Source organism: Centropristis striata, chromosome 23 (genome assembly GCF_030273125.1).
Source record: "Centropristis striata isolate RG_2023a ecotype Rhode Island chromosome 23, C.striata_1.0, whole genome shotgun sequence".
Taxonomy (NCBI): Eukaryota; Metazoa; Chordata; class Actinopteri; order Perciformes; family Serranidae; genus Centropristis; species Centropristis striata.
The window spans coordinates 18,648,642-18,668,705 of record NC_081539.1 but is presented as its reverse complement, the minus strand read 5'-3'; the positions used below and the strand labels follow the sequence as shown (position 1 = coordinate 18,668,705).

At 39.8% G+C, this 20,064-nt stretch overlaps 1 protein-coding gene across 1 annotated transcript in view; it reads right to left on the bottom strand.

Moving 5' to 3' along the window:
* dok6 (docking protein 6) overlaps window positions 1-5,571 on the bottom strand; it is a 52,054-nt gene extending 46,483 nt beyond the window's left edge. The window contains exon 1 of the mRNA XM_059327301.1: window positions 5,268-5,571. Coding sequence (XP_059183284.1) covers window positions 5,268-5,333 — 66 coding nt within the window. The 5' untranslated portion in view covers window positions 5,334-5,571. The remainder of the gene's footprint in view (window positions 1-5,267) is intronic.
* Between the last annotated feature and the right edge of the window lie 14,493 nt (window positions 5,572-20,064).

Sequence of the window (20,064 nt, the reverse complement as noted above, 5' to 3'; positions counted from 1 at the left end):
TAAAACCAGAATGCAGTCAATTCAGAATAAATTTTATATTTACAAAAAACAAGTTTTCCAGTTTGCTTTCTGTATTCAACTTGTAGGTCACAAATGATGTTGTAAATTCTGTTTTTATTACATTTTTCACAGCATCCCATTTTTTGGAATCTGCAGTGTATCTGGAATGAAGTAAAATTCCAATTTCCTGGTCCTGTTCCTACTGCACATTTGTTTGCATGTAAAATGAGTTAATATTGAGTTTATTCATGGTGTTTGTTTTGGTGAGAACACTGTGGTGTTACTGTGAAATGTAATTTTAACAAGAATAATCTAAGTGTGAAGTCTACGTGTGAAGTGCTCTGCGTTCTCTTAAAATATTACATATTTTACCTCTGGGCCAACATCTGATCTATGGCTCCTTTGAAGTGTCAAAACATGTTTGTGAATGGAGACAGTGAATGGCAGACAGACTCACCTGCAGCAAACTGAAATTGACCACTTTTGTTAAGGCTTGAAGAAAAGTTAGAGGGACGAGAGGAAAATATTTAACAGCTGACCTTTTCTATTTACCACAGTGATGCTTAACCTGGGAAACATGTACCTGGTCTGAGACTGTGCACAAATTACTCAAAGGTCATGTTATTCAGCTCGTCAAGAAGAGTCCACCCCACTGATAGTATCACTGAAGGGAGAAAGAAAGCTGCATGGGTGACAGCAATATCACCACTGCCAGATTTTATGTTTTTCTCAGTGCAGAGACACTTGTTTTGGGCGCTTGTCAGCATTTAGTTTGTCTTTATGTAGAAAAAAACTGTATGGTACAAAGCCACGGGATTAAAATTAATTGAGAATCCACACACTGTTCTCTGGCAGCAGATTGTTTACTTGTTTGTCGGGTGCATGTGTGTGCCAATTCTTCAATGTTGAACCAAGCCAATTTGTGTGTATGTGTGCGTGCATGCCTTTGCACTGTGTCAGGGGGAATAGCCTGTTGGGGTTATGGAGGGTGCAGTGTGGGGTGATGAATAGGATGCTTTTGTGCTCAGTCTCTCAGCTGTCTGCAAACCAGTGAAGGAAAGAATAGTGAGAGAGAAAGGGGGGATGAGGTGAGGGAGATAGCCAGATAAAGGGGAAGAAAGAGGAAAGGAGATAAAGTAAGGGGGAGGAGATGAGAGAGACACTGAAGTGTGGGGCGTACAGGTGGGACGTGAGGTGAGAGAATGGGTGGAGAGGTGAGGAAGAGGAGGGGAATGTGAGAAAGGAAAGGGAAGAGAGACTACTTGTGCATTCAAGAACACTGCACCGTTGTCTCGTCAGCCAACAAAGAGACAAAGAAGTTGGCTAATGTAGGGAATCGTTGCCATTCATGTCAGTGGAAAAAGAAAACAAATGTCCTAGGGAAAAAAGGAAAAAAAAACAGGAGAAAGTACCCGGGTTGGTAATTTTGATCACTCGGCAGAACACAGAGCTGACCTCATGGCCCCAACCTTCACACATGATGGGGTTTGGAAATGAGCCAATCATATTGATAGATGCTGATGAGTCCAGGCGAAGCTGTTGGTGTTGGTGTGGCCACTTTAATATCGCATAAAGAGAACCATTCGACTGTACTACTTTATAATAAAAAATAATGTATAATACATTTTAAATGGCACAGCATTACAATGGAGACCTGGGTGGGAGCATTAGAAGGTCAACTGTGATGCAAAGTCTTGATATGTGATATTTCAAAGACCTTTAAAGTACTAAAAGAAAAAAAAAGAGAGAGAAAAACGCCACATGAGGGGCAAAACACCCCAAACCTTTCTGGGCTAAAACACAAGCTGAGAATGTACATCCAGTTACTCTGACAGGTATGACGGGGTATTGAACCTTAGTACTTATGGTACCAACTGAAATGTGTCTGTCGATGGAAGATTGGGACCCCTTTGGAAAAAAACAATGAATCAACTAGACCACAAGTCAGAGAGCAGACTTTGACATCTGCCAGTGTATTGTGTGCTGTATTTTATTGCTCAGATCATTTAAACAATACCATGATAGCTGTTTCTAGCATTTGTCATATTTTGAGAATTTTTTTTTACTAGATTGAAGTGGCAAATCTACAAGAAAAAAAAAGAAGCTTTTTTCCCCACTTTTTTTCTCGTAAATCTGTGACTTTTTTCGCGCAGATTTGCCACTTTAAATCTCTTAAAGCTGCAACTTTTTTTCTTGTAGATGTGCCACTTTAATCGAGCAAATTTGCAACTTTTTTCTCGAAATATATAAGTTACCAAATGCGGTTCTTCGCACGATAAAGGGTTAAGGCAGTGCATGCGGACAGTGCAAACAGTTGGGTTTTTAAATACTGTGCAACGGTAGAAATGTTTTCACCTGTAAAGAATTATCAATACGGCTTCCAACATTGGGGCTATTAGGAGCAGGATTCTTGTGATTTCTTGCAAATGCAGCTGTCTGACAAGGCAATGTGATTCAGGCAGACATGGAGGAGGTGTGAAGGACGTGTCAAGGTTTAAATAGAGTGCAGGTAGAGGCATCCTGTTGATGTTAAATAATAAAGTAATCAGCAGATTTTAATAGGTAATGAAAACGGTTTTTAGTTGCAGCTCTACTGGTTTCAAACATTGGGTCAGATTTCTGATTTTGTTTACTCCTTTGAGGAGATAGTTCCTTATTTGAATCAGAGTCACTTTGCCAGTTTTAGACTCTTTTTGATTTGGGCAACATGTTTTTTAACATTAAACATTTAACAACTTTGGTTTATGATCAAGTAATAATTTGTCAAGCAAAACTGCATAAAATAAACTGGTTTCAACTTTTAGAATGTGAAGATTTTCTTTTTATAAGACAGATAATTATTTACATTTTTTTTTAAATATTATGAGGTTTTACTGTTTGGATAAAACATAATTTGAAAATGACACACTAGGCTTTGGGAAATTGTGATGGTTATCTTTTCCTTTTTTCTGACATCATATAGATCAAACATTTAACTATTGGATTTAAAAACTAATCAAGAGATTAACAGATAATGAAAATAAGCATTAGTTGCAGCCCCTTTGGTATATTTAGTCTCAGTAGAAATAGGAAGTAAGAACTGCATTATATATTTTCAAAGACAGATGTTGAAAATACTGTTTTGGTATCTTGTTTAATTGCAGGAATAATATCAGATAATTGAAACATTTCTGACTAAACAGCCCTAGTACTAGGATGCAACATTGGATGGAGATCTACAAGATGTTGCAATTTTGGATGCATTTGAGTAATAAGGCCTGTGCATCTCCCTGTCCATGTTACGAAATCTGAGTCAGTATGCATCCTATATCCTTCTGTTCTGACTCTCCGTTCAGCATATCAAGTGTCTCTCTTCACAGCCGTAAACATCGTTGAGTCAAAAATGAGACACGGATAAAATAAAATAAAATCTGATGTTTGTGATCATGCTGAAAAATGGCTACAAAATAACACTCACAACTCTAAATATCATCTCCTCCACCCAGATGTGTGTTTTTTCCAGCCAGCCCACGCATGTGTCACACATTTGGATTTTCATCTCTCTCAAAAAAGACAACAACACAAAACACTTGAAATTAAGCCATTTAGCACTGATGAGGTATTTTTCCCCACAGAGAAAAAAACAGGAATAATCACAGAGATGTACCCTCTCAGCGCCTGTTGATTCAGCCATACAGATACCTTACTCCTGCTCCATTTCATTTCATTTCTTTCTCTAACTGATTCAGAATGAGAATCGGCCTGGAATAACTAACCCAAGCTTGGACAGATAAATACTTTTTGTCTACCCACACCGGGGTCCTCTGAGGCCATCGCAGCATGGCTTTTCTATGATGAAACAGCAGCGAGCGGTGGAGGGCTGAGGGAGTGGGCGATCAGGACACAAACTGTTTTTCTCCACAAACAGCAGGATGAGATGTGGAGCTGGCAGAGATATGGCATCCATACCTCGAGCACAGCCAACGCAGCGTGCGTCCTCACTTGCTTTGCAAAGTCACACGCACACAAAACCCTCTTTTTCTGAATGCATCTACTTAATAGCATACGCAAGAAGTAAATACACTGAGCCAACTGTATGTGAGCAAGCTAATTTGCATGTTAACAACAACAAATGTCTTCCATTTGTTATATCCAGCTTGTGTTGTGCAAGTCCTTCAGGGGCTGTGAAGGTTTCTCTTACTCTGCAACAATTTATCTTAAGGAGCGATCAAAGATAGCCTCAATGGTAGCAAACAATAGTAGAATAGTGTTGATGAAGCCAGGTGATGATGTGAGGAGGCAGACATCATTAGCCTCCATCATCACACTTCATCAGAGGAGAGGGAGTGTGCCCGCTCTGTTGGCGTAATGAGCTGGAAGCATGAACAAAAGCAGATGGCTTTATGAGTCAGACAATAAGGCGCTCATAATTGAATATATATCATTCATTTCAATTTAAGTAGTGGAGCCATTTTTCTCCTTGCTGTACCTCAATGGATATCCATTATCAAGGCATATTGAAGGGCTGCCATCACACCAAATCAGCTGGATTTCAATGGGACTTTTCAATACTGTGAATAATTCATCATGACTGAAAGAGAGTTAAAGTACATAAGGCTCTGCTGATAATAGGCTCATAACAGTGTGTATAGAGATTAATGGCATTCCTGGTATTCCTATTATGTTGTACATGCTAGAATCCATAAAACAAGGTGTTAATTAGCACCAACTGCTATGATTAAGACACTTATAGCCTGTGGTGCTTTATTATAAGTGACCTGTACTTTTTACACAGTGTCTCAGTTACCTTTTAAGTGTTGCCTTTTCTCTTATATAACAACAGTTCTGGTCGAAAAAGTGTGTTTTCTGTTTAAAATGATTGCTTTACACAGGTACAGCCTGACTTTCTGAATGAAAATAAAGTTACAAGCTAGAAAATGAGAACAAAAGGGGGAATGTGTTTCACAACTACATGCACATGACACCAGCTGTCAATCATCTCGACTTTGCCAACATCTCAGTATGTGCAGAAGTATGTTTTTGCACAATGCACTGAGAGAAACTTGGCTGCTGCTCGTGCTGCTCTAATCTGTTTTTCCTCTTGAAGAGCTCACAGCAGGACGGCTGTCTATGGAGCAATTAAAGCCTCTTTCTTAATCCAGCCGCCCTGATGCTAAAAGACCGCAAACAACTGGAACTCCTCTTCCTCTTCCTCCACCACCACCACCACCACCACTTCCTCCTCCTTCTCCTCCACCGCGCTAGACAGCAAGTGCAACAGTACTCACCCCCAGTTTCTTACTCCGTATCCTCACATATCCCTGTTTGACTATGTCGTTGAAGTTGGAAGCCATGGTGAGGGGAAGCGGGTAGCTTCCAGCCCGAGGTGAAAAAATGAAACAACTCTCTTTTTTGGGGAGTAGCGAAGTGTTTTCACTTGACGGTCGGACGGTGAGACATCCAGCAGCAGGAGAGCGGGCGGTGGGCAACCTGCTCCTGTGTCAGCGCTCAGGCTGCCCGGCTTCAGCGGCGCGATCCATCCGCGAGAGGAGGGAGATACCATTCGTCAGCTGATTCACCGGAGCCGGAGAGGAGAGCAAGGAGGAGAGCACAGAAGAGGCGCGCTTCCTGGACCACACCATCCCCGAAACAGCGAGGGGGGTGGGGGATAACTGCTGCCAAGGGAGGGAGCGAGGGGGTAATCTTTAATTCAAGGGGGAAACCAGACTTTTAAATGTTGTTGTAATGGAGGGTGAATTCGGGTAATGTGGGACACTTTTTGCAATTTTGACTTTGTAATATTTTTCTAAATTTAAAAATACTTTATGTAATTTCAGTCACATGACACCCATAGTAGGCCAATAGTAAAGGTTTTGATGACTATATTTACTTTAAGCAGGAAATAAACCAGCCAAACCTTAAGTGTCCCACATTACCCGAATCCACCCTTTTACGATAAAATTGACAGTACTGTAGCTGACCATTTAAACTAAAGGTACATTTCTACACTGATATCTAGCCATTTTCCATGGTTTTTCTTGATAATGACCAAAATCATTATCAAGAAAACCATGGAAATGGCTAGATAACAGCTCTTAACCCATTATGGGGCACTCAATAAAATACTTAGAATTTGAAAATTCCAACCCTAAAGTGTTATAGAGGACATTTCAAGACCTTTACTTACTTCTTCACTGATTAGCTGGAGAAATCCATATGGTTCTATGACCTCATGGCGAGGCATGGGGACCATATTTTTCGGATATCCGCTGAAGTTACCAAATATGGTTCTTTGCCCAGTAAAGGGTTAAATTAAACTCTTATGAACCATTTTTGCTGTTATCATTATATTTGACCAAAAAAATGTACCTTTAGTTGTACCAGGCATTAAAATGGACAATAAACTGAAGAAAACAAGGATGGTCTAATAATTTTTTCCATGACTGTAGAGTTGCCTATGTTGGATTTGTCTTGGTTGACTGTTACTGAAGCCATATTAGTCATTTTTATTAAGGAATGAGCTCAAGTCATATTATTATGGTCTGAAAGGAGCTTATTGTGGTAATAACGCACCAGTGTGAAGGATTTAGGGGGATCTTTTGACAGAAATGGAATATGATATTCATTATAATGTTTGCATTAGCATTTAATTACCTGAAACTTAGCATCATGTTTTCATTAGCTAAGAATGAGTTCTTCATATCTGCAATTGGAGCGGGTCTTCCTTATGGATGTATTTTAGAAAATGCTGCCATTGCTCAATCTTGCAGCCAGTTTTTTCCCCAGTGGCCACATGTGGTATTGCAGCAAAAAAAAGCCCCTGGTGGCCCAAAAGCATTTTCCCCACAGACCACCATTATAAATGAGATGTTTGTAAATCTGCTACCTTAAATCATAAACAACCTCAATTATGAATCTTTCCATTATGGATGTTTTTAAGTGAATCACTTCCCAGTACGAACACTTAGAAAGCCCTTATTTAAATGATTATGTCCTCAAGGTTCACTAAAAAGTTGTTTTTCTTTCCCTGTTCATGTGAATGAGCCAGAAATCAAGTAGCTGTCTTTTTTTTTTTCTTCATCAACGTTGATATGAATTTAAAGTGTGGTATGATCAGTTGCTATGATGACGTCATTGAAGTGTTTGGTTAACCTATTAGTTTCAAATAGAACAGTATAGAATATAAACTATGGGGACCACTGTAGTGTACATCTACTACATTGTTTATTTAAAAATCCTGCATCACAGTGTGTCATTGCAGTATCTACTTATGTTTGGATCTGAAACAAGTAGTCAATTAACTGATTAATCAAGCAGCAAATTAATTGGCAACCATTTGGAGTCATTGTTTCAGTCAAAAGTGCCAAATGTTGATGCTCCAGATTCTCAAATGTGACAATTTCTTTCTCATTTCTTTGCTTCTCATGAAAACAAATTGATTCTAAAGACATCACCCTGGAATAACTTTTATTTTTAATGGAAGTTAAGGGTTCACAGGACCCATAGGCCTACCTGAAATCAACCAGCAGCATGGTTTATTGTTCCTACTGCCTGCAGGCCTGGCCTGTACTAAGTTCAGGCACTTGCGGTCATTCATCATTTTGATCACTGAAATAATTAATAAGCCAGCACACAAGGTCAAGATCAAAGTGCATCCTTTGATCATTTGTATCACTCAATGTGTTTAATAAGGCTTCTTGTTTAGTGAATATCAAATGTAACTTCCAAGATCTGATGTAACCATTCAAATCCTGGCTTCCCCTTTATCAACCAACAATATGTTCAAAGAAAATATGCAAATGTACAACAGAGCCTAGTGTTTGGACTAATTTGCAACACACTTTTTCTACCTTGCCTATGGGTTATTATTACCTGTCTTAGTATGAATATAATTTCCATATTTTTCACCACAGAGCTGGCTAATAAGGAAATACAATCTGAGATTGCCAGTGTGTAAGCACCATGTTTTGTCATTATTAGGTGGCCCTGAATAGATGTTGTTTGATTTATTGAATAATAAAACCAGATAGTCCAGTAAAGGATCAAACAAATTGTAGGCGAACAAAGCATACAGCCACCGCCTGCAGCTCGTATATTGTAGATACAATGCTGCAGATTGGCAATCAAAAAGCTCTGAAAATAAAAGCACAGAAACAAATTTTGATCCCTGCCAAAGCTATAATCCTGATCAGGATGTAGTGAGAGGCGTAGCTCCGGTTGTGCAATCGCAGAGAGTGAAATCCTTGGTATTAGGGAGCAGATGGCTCAGGTATATTGATATGAGGCGCTGCCATTACTTATGTTGATTAAAATGTGGAGAATAGAGATGGCTTATGTTACAGACTTATATAAACAAGTGTATGATTAAGTGAAGATCACTTCCAGAATACTTCTTCACAGATTTTTTTCACACTCTTCAATGTAACAATAAGAAAGCACCATGGATTAATGTGGCAGTACCAGAACACAGATAAATTAGAACACAAATGTTCTGTCTTCCATGGCTGTTCTAAGGTGGGGCAAGGAGGGCCAGTGCCCCTATTATTTGAGGCTGTAGCAGGCTCTATATAAAGCAATACTGCAGTTTACTGATTTCATATGTACCAACCACGGCATGTTAGCTTGGCAGGAAGATAAATAAGTAACATGCCAAAGTTAGGCTAAATTTTAGTGTGGAAAAAACTGACATGACCATTTGCAAAAGGGATCCTTTCATCTAAAATATCTGAATGAAAATGGGTTCTTTCAGACATGCCCACTTTATGCTAACCCCACGCAGTTTTGGTCAAAAGAACATACTCAGTATTTTTTTTGCATGTGTTACAAATGTGTTATTTTTGCCCATTCTAAAATGGTTTATTTGAATATTTATGCATACAGGGGTCCCTAAACAGTCTTAAAAATGCATAAATTCGGTATGACTGGAAAGCTGAGACTCTTGTGGTTTCCATGAGCCAATTGTATTCATGTGTGATGATGTTATAGTAGCACAATAGTAGAACTTTATATAATTGTAAAAGATTACCATGCGATTTATCGGATAATCACAGCCTCATAAAACTTTACAACCACAGACCAGAGACCTAGGGCATTGAGACGATGTATGGATTTCCTAGGGGCAGGGTTTGTGGCCCATTTGAAATGGGCACTGTCTATCTTTTTCTTCCAGTTGCACATATTCATATATGTATTTGTTGTATTGCAGTGAAAGAAATGTCCTCTGCTAAGAAAGAGCTTTGTTCAGTGCATATCGATGGCTGCCACTTTGAGAAGTGCTATTCTGTCAAGTGTCAGCTTTTGAACAAAGAGGTAAAACACAATGTCTGTATTTTCTGTCCTGTTCATCACAGTCACAAGAGCGCACCAAACAGCAAGCTGCCACCCCTCCAACTAACAGCTTGACTTTGATAGTCTTCATATCTCCCTGGAAGTGTCCTCAAATTTCAGACTTGTCAAAGTTGTTTTGTCTTCATAATCCTCTTTGTACAACATGGCCCCGTTCCATTCCCGCTGCCTTGTCATCCTCTCTCTAAGAAAACAATGCTGACAGCAACAATGTCTTTTCATTGCACTAAATATTGTGCTCTGGTGTCATTACCGAGAACTGTCCTAGTTTTGGAGAGAAGTAATTGCCTGCTGTGATACAAGACCAACAACCGGTTCGGCCTCGGTTGGTCGCAGGTACAGAGGCTCAGCATGCAGGCCGCCACACACACCAACATACGGCTCTGACATACATGAACGGCTGCCAACAGGGTCAGATGTGTGGAGAGTCAGTGAAAAGTGTAGAGACCTTCGTCAAGGTCACGAGCAAAGCAGCCAATATCTGCTGAGCTGTAGAAAACCGCTCTCGTCCAATATGGGCAATTTATCAGGTATTGACCTCATAATCATCACCATTTTTCATAGATGTTCCGCATCACGTATCCAAGTCCCTTAACGTCAATGATGATTAATACTGAAAAGACTGAGTTGCTCACAGAGAAACCATGCCATCCATTAAAGCACTTAGGCATTCCTTAAAAAAAAGAAAAAAAGTGCCCCTGAATTGTTTATTTAGTTGAGGCGAAAGCAAACTCTAGATGGTTTGATGGTCTGGTGAAATATTAAAAGTGCCTTTGCATTAGATGCTTAGTTTGTCTCAGTGCTATTTGGGCGAACATTCACGAGCACAAGCAGCTAAATAATTAACACGTTCTAAAAAGATAAGCAGGGGTGAATGAGGGAAGAGAGAGAAATGCCTCTCCACGCTTAGTTGTTTGCCAGGTAAGCATTTTTACATGTGGGCGGAGGAGAGAAAATAGAGATCACACAGGCAGAGTTATGGTAATGTTCTGCTCCGGGTTCCTGTACTCAAGCTTTTCACAGCAACCCGTATCAGGCTGATATGTTAATAGGCACAATGGGATTTGGGTTTGATTAAATGTCAATGCCTGGAGGAGAAAAAAGCTACTGTGGAAAGAGAGAAAGAGAGAGTAAGAGAGAGAGAGAGAAAAAAAGCCAATTTTTCAGAATAAGAGATGCGGGCTGTTCTGGGCTCAGCGGGTCCTTGGCCATCCAAGGAGGACATTGGTTAGTCACACAATATAGGACAGCTAAGGTTGTGTGTAGTCCCCGAGGATCAGGCCATGACATGTTTGTGATTTACTCCATAACAGCTAGAAGTAGAAGTGGTTGGAGGGCCTCTCTGTCCTTCTCTAGAAGGTGAGTCGTGAGAGTGGGCGATTCGAGAGGGTCCTTTTTCCTCAATCACAGATGAGCGCATGAGTAGAGCGCCTAAGCCTATTACAAGGGTTCCTCGCTTTACCAAATTAGCCAGAAATGTTATCAGAAGAGTTGGGGATAAGATTTAATTTGCGGCTTGCTTGTGCAAATTCATTTGCAAGGCAGTCTTGCAGATACACCTTTCATGATTGTCCGTTTTAAATCCTGGCTTATCTACAATGAGATAAAGTGCGCATTTGCATTCAGAGAAGATTTATAATTGTAAATGAGCGCATGAGTCAGAAAATGAACTTTGGAAGTAAACTGTGTAGGTACGCTAATGATCATTATGGTAATGGAGGAGGATGAATGGGGAGGAAAGTGAGTGAGGGAAAACAGGAAAGAGATGGAGACAGATGAGGGTGAAGGAGAGGGGAAAATACAAAAATAGGAGGCAAGAGAGTGGTCACAATGAATAGAAAAGGAATGGCTCACTCACAGGGAAAGGCTATACCTCCTGCTGGTTTGACCCAGTCTTTGTGTCCTAAATTGGGGTCCATCTTGTGTCACAGTGAGGCTGAACCCCAGGCTGGATCTCTAGAGACGTAGCTGTTCTGCTGCTGTGGCGTTTCTCATAGCAAACTACCGGGGGGAGGCTGAATCCACACTTCATCACACTCAGCTCCTCTTGGAAGACAGAGTATAAAATAGGTGCCTCCCTCCACCCCCACAAAGAGTGATGAGACGCCTGTTTTTTTCCCCCTTCTTCTTCTCCTTCCTCTTCTTTTTTTAATGCCACACAGCTAATTTGAAGACCAGAGGCTGAATTCATCAACTTTCTAAGCGAAACTGGTCTTGGATCACTGACCAGGTCCTTCATGTGACCATCTCATTCATTTTAATCGTCTTTCACAGTCAGAGACACTTGATGAATTAGAGCGCATATTCTTCGGATTAATTCGCATCAGGGCTTTTGATTGTTAATCAGTCTTTATAATCATTTTTTAAATTGAATTTAACGTTATTAAACATTATTATTTTTGTTGTTGGCAAAATAATTTGAAGTTATAAGACTGACATTGTGTTTGCTGTACAAAGACAAATTATTCATGCATCATATTCTATAAGATAATAATGTTTCTAGAGTCAATGTCCTGTTAGAACCACATAAAAAGCCAGAGAACAGCCTAATTTATAGCCATTTTCCAGCTGGGTCATTAAATAGTTAAATTAAATAATATTTCATTTAAGAAGACATATTTTCTCAACACATAAAGAAACTCTTCATCCTTCAGTTTACGAGGAAAAATTAAAATTCAAAATCACCAAATTTGGAGATATATGTATTTTAATTGAAAAGTAAAGAAATAAAACTAAACTAAAGCTGTCAGGCACATGTAGTGGAGTAAAAAGTGCAATATTTGCCTCTGAGTACAAGTAAAAAGAAGCATTAAAGTGAGGAAATGTCAACTGTCTTTATTTCTCTTTCTCCTGCGCCCTTCATTGTGACGGTCAACTAGAGAAGACCTGACTTGAAGCGAGTAGGGAGTCATGCTAAAGGACACCACAGCACGGCTGAAGCTAAATGTCAAGAGGGTATAATCCAGGGTCTTGATCTCACTGTGCCACCTCACAGCCCCTGATCCTGACGCTCTTGAAACACTGTGCAATTATGCATTCATCAACACATGTGGTGCTGTGTCCCTTTAAATCATCAGTCTCTCCTACTGAGAGTGGGGACAGACAAGCGTGACTAATATGTATGCCCTGTAGAGGGCAATATTGTCTTCTGCGTTAGGGGGAGTACTTTGAAAGGGCTTTTTTAAATGTCTTCATGTTTCCACTGTATGGTAATGAGATCTCTATACATGTTCAATATTTTGATAAAGTGAGAAACAGAAGTGTTATCTTTCTGCATAAACACAAAAATCAGTCAGTGATTTAACAGATTGCCCCATATCGAAAGCAATATGCATTGTGGTTTGTTGTGGTTGAAATACAGAAGAAGACATCTTAATTTGACATATGTATTAAATGAGCGGGTGGTTTCTTTGCAAAATGTGTCCCTCAACTCTTTAAACAGCTATGATTAGAGGGTCAAATCTGAACTGCACCTTGAGGGCTGCAGGTTATTGGCTTCTTTATTTAATCTGACAGATTTAATATAAAACAGGTGATGCTTGTGCTTTTCTCAATGGCCGTGGCTTGTGAGCCCTTCTTCAGGATTGGCAGAAGCACATGACTCCAGTGCTCACCGTCCAGGTCGGGACAAAGCTACTCTTTTACCTCCTGGGCCCCGCTTCACAACGGCTCATGTGTGAGCATGGAAAAAGAGTGGAAATCAAACCTCCTCTGTAAATACACGAAAGGTCAGTGATGACGTCAGAGTCCGGGGACAGCCTCCGCCATGATTTTGCGGCCCATCGCCGGCGCCTGATTCGTTGCAGCTCTTTATATTTTGCACTCTTTGCTCCCTGACCATGATCCCAATATAAATAGTACACTTCTGTCACAGAATTGTGTTTGGTGTATCGCCCACTGCTCATAAGTCAGTCTACTGTACCATGTGTTGCAGGCAGCTACAAAAGGAAGGATACTTTTTGCTGACTCGTTAAAAAAAACTTGAAAACAAACATATTCTGGGAATCCTTTTGATGTAGTTTACTATGAACTGTAGTTTTCATGACTTTTTTTCACTTTTTAGCTATCATCTTCTCCCACTACCCCTGGGCCCTGTAGGCCTTGGCCCAAGATTCTCCCACTTCCTTTTACTTGTATTATGACTGACTGCAAAGGAGTGTGTCTGCCCATCTCCCATGCATGGTCTTATTGTTTGGCCATGATCCTCAGTCAGTGTTCCTTGTAGTCTTGCCAGGCATCTTTTACTCTATTTCTGTACTTCCTCAGCATTTCTTTTCTTTTCCTTTGCAAACAAGTGTTTGCTTTACACGCAGGCTGTCTGATTGTGCCTTGGATAGGCAGGGTTCTTTGAAACTCACTCAATTTCCTCTATGATCCATGGCTTTGTGTGTGAAGATTGACGCCAAATACCTGAGCTCTAGTTTCTTTATTATTGTTATCATTAATGCAGTCATTAATGCCATGGAGGGATTATTGAATGGCGGGCCTACAGGGGCCTTAAGGGTATAACTCAAAGACACACATACCAACCAGAAAGAGATTTAAAAGGACCACAAAGAAATGGGACTAATAAAAGAGGCACAAAAAAATGGAAAAGATGCAAAAAAAGAGACCACAAAGGTATTCGCAACAACTATGAAAAGGAGCAAGACAACCTCAAAGAGACATAAAACAATCACAAAGAGATGCAAAACAACTGCAAAGAGACTCAAAACAGATGCAAAACAACTACAAAGAGGCAAAGACTGCAAAGAGACACTAAGACTACAATGTGACTTACAACGTACAACAGCAAATATGAATAAAGGGGAAACTACCATAAAGGCACACTAAATGACAAGAAAGATACATAAAACAACTATTAAAAGAAAAATGATTGCAAAAAGGGCAAAACAACCACAGGCAAAAATAAATAACAGATACAAAGCAACGAAAAAAAGAGACACAAAATGGCGGCAGAGAGACACAAAAGCACAGAGAGGCATGGAGCAACTGCAAAGAGGCACAAAATAACAACAAAAAGAGGATGAACAACTATAAAGTCTATGTCTTGCTCCAAAGTAGGAGAGGTGGTGGGGCTTTTTGCATGTCTGTTCCCAGGGGGCCATTGTGGTAATCCGCCCGTGATTAACGCAATCACATCGCAAGGATAAACAGGAAACCTCTGCCCATTTAGACAGCTCACTTGTAGACAGAAACATTGATCAATTATCCGGAGATAATTGTCAGGCTTTAAATGTTGTCCAGGCAATAAGACTTGCACTCCTAGAAGAGGAGATATGAATTGGGTTCTGTACGTGTCGATGATGTGAATTTGTCATTATTTATTCTGAGGGGCAGATCTAACAGCAGTGCAGTCTGGGAGGCAGCCAGCCCCTCCTGGAGAGGTACTGTAAGCACAACTTTCTCTTCTCCACACTGCCTGTCTTTGGAAAGGCTTTTACATGTGGCACACATCTGCATCCAGAGCATAAAACTGCTTCACTGGCACCCATTTATACAGGAACAAATGTCTGTGTTAGTGTCTTATGTGTGCAAATTGTTGACAATAAATCTTCTGATGTGTAGTTTTTTCCCCCTTGGTAATAGAGCATTTAAGAATATGGCCATAGTCCTGCCTGTCACAGCAGAAGTAAGATGAATCTGTGTCCATCATGGTATGCATACAGAGATGTCTTTGTATAAGAGGAAGGAAGACGGTAAGAAACAGGACAGTAGCTGACATGTAAATATGTAGATGCACATTATTGTAGTAAGTGCAACCTCTGAGTCTAAAAAGTAAAGTTAAGGTGGAAGTACCTAAAATCTGCATTACCTCTTTTGACCAGCAGGTGGCGACTTCACTTGTTTCAAAAGAGGTCAGATTGTATAGAAGTATATGAGAAAATGCCCCTACTTCTCACTTGTTTTATCATCTAAGCAAACATTTTCTAATGAATTGGTAAATGGTAAATGGACTGCACTTATATATATTGCTTTTATCCAAAGTGCTTTACACTACAGACTACACTCATTCACCCATTCACACACACACATTCATACTGGTGGCCAAGGTTATCCTAAATGGTGCCACCTGCCACCTGATTTTATGGCCTCGATTGCTAGTTTGAAGTCTTTTTCAATACAGCATGATCTTCATTTTGTAAATTATGGTCCCATTTAGAGTAAAACAGACTGATTTGGCTATTTACCATTGATTAGTCGCTTTCACGATGTACTCTCTGTTGTCATCTTAGAACTTTTATCCTTTCCCTATGTTTTTAGCACATGAAAATTAATTGTAACATTTTGGTTGTCTAAAAATGTCATTTTCAGCGATCAGTTGTACTAAAAGACACTCTAAAGAGTTGGTTTGAATCAAAGATGCACCTTGCTAACCAAGCTAGCAAATGTTAGTTTGTAGCTTAACGTTCTCCAACCCAGCTCCACCCTCTTGTTCAAACCAAGATGGCCGACAGCCAAATTGCAAGACTTGAGGCCTCAGAAATATTGTACAAACAAATGTGTGATGTCATGGTGGCTTCCTCCAGTTCTTTTACACCGTCTATGGTTTAGTATAATCTGTTATGAGTAACTTTGCCAAATTTTTGATCTGGTTTTCTACTCCTACCTGTGACCAAAATAATCTTGCAGGACCAAAAGCTCACATGTTCCTTGATTTCCTATCAAACAAAGGAGCCTTTTCTCACAGAAAGCCTCATTTATTTGTGTTGGACTGAAGAAAAGAGGGAGTATTTGATCTGTTAAAGCCTCCTGCAATTAACCTGGTACAACACATTGGCGAAGTCTAAATTGCTGACATCATGTAGCTGATGTAACTCCAGCTCTTTCCAGTGGCACTTTTTTGTTCCAAGATTTAATGTGCTCCACTAAAGCTCACATACCAGCATACTAATTACAATTCAGGTAACCATTAATGTGACAGTATTAGGTCACACAGCTCACACCTCAGTAAATCAGTCCAATAAGGAAACCATGTAACATATTTCTATTTCTTTGTTTCACGCTCCACATGAGCAGTATCAAGTATTAAGTTAAATATCTTGTTTTCCAGTAGAATTCACCAACTGAATGGGCACCAATTCAGCACCAATTTGACGGCACGATTTTCAATTTCAGTCAAGTAGTTGGGTGGGTTGGTAGAGCCAGTTGGTAATGAATGGTTATTATAAATCAAATGTCTAAGATTTGTCAGAGGTTTGTTTTAAAAGCACAGAGGCCTAAAATAACTCAATAATTATATGAGTCACCTTGCCACTCAGGAAAAGCTTATTTTTTCTCCACCAAAGTACCCACTCCATCTTTGCAAAAACACATTCACTGTGTGGCTATGTACATGTAATATTTTTGGATCATGAGGGGAAAAAACCCACTCCCTGTCAGATTTTATGTTTTGTTCATCTGCCAAAGTAAAGGTTTGACAAGAAGGAACACAGTCATTACCACTGGCAACCATAACTTTTCACCTCGGTGCTGACGGCTTCCCTGACTGCATCACTGCTATCTGATTCCCATCCAACCATAGTGGGACAGGCGGCACAGACATAGCACATAAACAAACAGGTGAGTGAGTGAGTGAAAAAATACAATTAAACCAAAATATACAGTACATGCACACACACACATATACAGCACAAACAAATGCAGAAGCAAACTCTGTCTGCCTCTCTCTCTCTCTCTCTCTCTTTTCCTCTCCTCAGGTGTATATAGTCTCTTTGACACAGTCTGCCAGTCTGCTGCCATGCAGCGCCACATTTAGCTCTGCAAGAAGCGCCAGACTGCAGCAGAGCAGAGCACAGTGAGGAGGTTATTAATGGCCTTCCTTATTTTAAACGACAGTCTGAAAACACTGGTGGCACCATGCAGACCCTGCGAGCTGCAAGCTTGTCTTTCATCCCATCTGTCTTCACGGCACTCAGTCTCCTTGGTCCTAATGGGCCTGTGGCTGTCGCTCTGTCAGTTTGCTCCTAATGCACCCTCGTCTGTCTGCTGGGTCACATATGAAGGCACACAACCATCTATCACCATCAACTGATGTGTTGCACCTCTTTCTTAATTACTTGAAGTCATGCAGCATTTTTTTTAACTAACAGTGCCCAGCAATGTTAGTTAAAAAAAACTGCTCTTGTGAAACTTTATTTAACTTACATTTTGTGTTGTTCCTATAAACTCTAAGAGTCAGGAGAAAGATGAAAAATTCTACAGATGCTATCCCAATGTCATGCTCACGAAGGTGTCAGAGAACCAAAACTTCACGCTGTTTTCTCTAGCCTTCAAGTTATCTCTCTGCCCTTTCCTCTGTCCCCCAGTTTCTCACCCTTCACTATCCTCCTCATCCTCTTGCCTTTCATTCTTCAGAGCCCGTGAACGCCACCCATCACCACACCCTGCTGTGAATTTTGACACCTGTCTGATGTATGCCTCTCTTTTCTCTCACAGGACTTGGGCGCACATGGATAGCCTATCAATCACTCCGCAGCTCTTTCTCCTGCAGAGCTTAGCCAATCACAAGTGTCTGGGTTTACTCTAAGCATGATGCGTAGAGCTTAAATGATTTCATAATGTGTGTGTGTGTGTGTGTGTGTTTTTGTCAACTGTACAGTCTGAATGAACAGCCTGATCTCCTAAAAATTATGTTCCCATAAACTGCATTGTCAGTTGAACTTCCAGGGAAATATACTCTCATCGGATTACATTTGTTTTTAAGGTATCACAAAAGTTAGAAGTCACATGATTATCACATGTGAAACCAAAAATCTACTTATTTTAACTTAACATTATGTGACTAGCTTAATTCGTGAAACATAGTTATTTTAACCAGTTATGTAACAAACACACCAAGGTCTTAGCTGACTTATTTTAACGTAACATTGTGTTACTAACTTAATTTACGTAGATATCATCAAGTTACATAACAAGTACACTTGTTATACGTATTTTTTTCAATTGCATAACAAGTGAATAAGTGAACATCAACTTATCTTAACTAAACATAACATTACTACCTAACCTACATACATAGTGTAAGTTATGTACAAAACAACAACTTATTGACCAGTTACGTAACAGACGTACCGAGGTCAACACTGACATACTTTTACTTAACATTGTATAAATAACTTAACTTACATAGGTAACATAAGTTACGTAACAAGTGTCTCCTTATTTTAACCAGGTACTGAACAAATGTACAAAGGTCAACGCTGACTTTTTAAAACTATTTTTCGTTACTAATTTAACTTAAATAGGTAGCATAAGTAACATAAAAAAGACTTGTTTTAACCAGTTACGTTTAAAAAAAAAAGTCAATGCTGATTTATTTTAACTTAACGTTACATTTCTAAATTTACTTACATAGGTAGCATAAGTTACATAATAAGTGTACTTATTTAACCAATTACATAATGTGTAATTGGCGTATCAAAGGTCAACGTTGACTTTTAATTTAACATTTTGTAACATACTTAACTTGCATACTGTAACAAACATACTTCTTTTAACCAAAAACAACCAATCTTTTCCTCAACCTTACCAAGTAGATTGGTTTCACAGTGACTGTAATACACAATTTTTAGGTAAACAGAGTTGGAATGAAGTACTATAAATTGTCAAAACCCACATAGTTATCTCCTTTTTTCCGTTGTTCACAGCCAATACGTTTTTTTCCATATGTTGTGAGGGTCACTGTGCAGGTAGCACGTCCCACATGTGCAATTAAATGTGCTAATGCAGACAGATATGTAATGTACACTCATAAAATCATTAAAGATTATTTCATTTATACTGTGTCACATTGGTGTCACAGGGCCAGTAGCTGTATATTCATCGCATCATGTAAGATTTAGTAGCACGTGTCTGAGTAATAACAAAGACTGGCAGCTTGAGTCACAACCTATTGCAGCCCTCCAGACATCATAACACTGTCTGACATGGATATGGTGGGACCCATTACGGATTGGTCATTTCGCTCCATTGCTGCTCAGAAGCAAATGAGGAGTGACGACTCCGCTCCCTTGTGACGGACCCTAAGAGGAAAGCTGGGACATTTAAAATGAAACGCTTTCGCTGTCCAAGGTATGAGTGAATAACAGGGTTGGATGTTGCAGGAGGGGGGTGCACATCCTGTGAGACTTTGGCAACAAATGGAGCAATGGATCTGGAAGTCCAGGGGATAGGGATCAGTCTACATCCAACACAAAACCTGCCACTTTAGTGACTCCCTGAGGTTCTTTGATCTCTAGTCCTGCATGCTTATCCATTGGGTTAAGGCAAATGTGAAATGACTCTTTGCCAATGAGGTTTTAGAGCAGATCAGCTTTAATATGAGGGTATTATAACTCATATCAGATGAACTGTTCCAGGGCCACTGACAGCCCTCTGCAGACTTGGCTTCCCAGTTTAAGAGTGCCAATATTTGATCATTTTAAGGCATCTTATATAAAAAGACCATTTCCTGCCGAAGTCTGCAACTTCAAAATACTCATCCCAGATTTGTCTTTGACTGTGCTTGAGGTGGACTGAGTCTGAGGCAGTGTGGTGTTTGAGGTTGAGAGAAATCAGTGCAAGTAAACATGCTTCTGAGTCAAGATCATGTTACTAACAAGAACGCTTCTAGAATAGGAATGAACATGGAGCACCACCCTATCACCACAACCACCACAGATTTACAGCAGGGAATCCAATACTAACAAGAGTGAAAGTGTAAAGGAGACATTTGTCAATTTCTAAGCTAAATTTTGC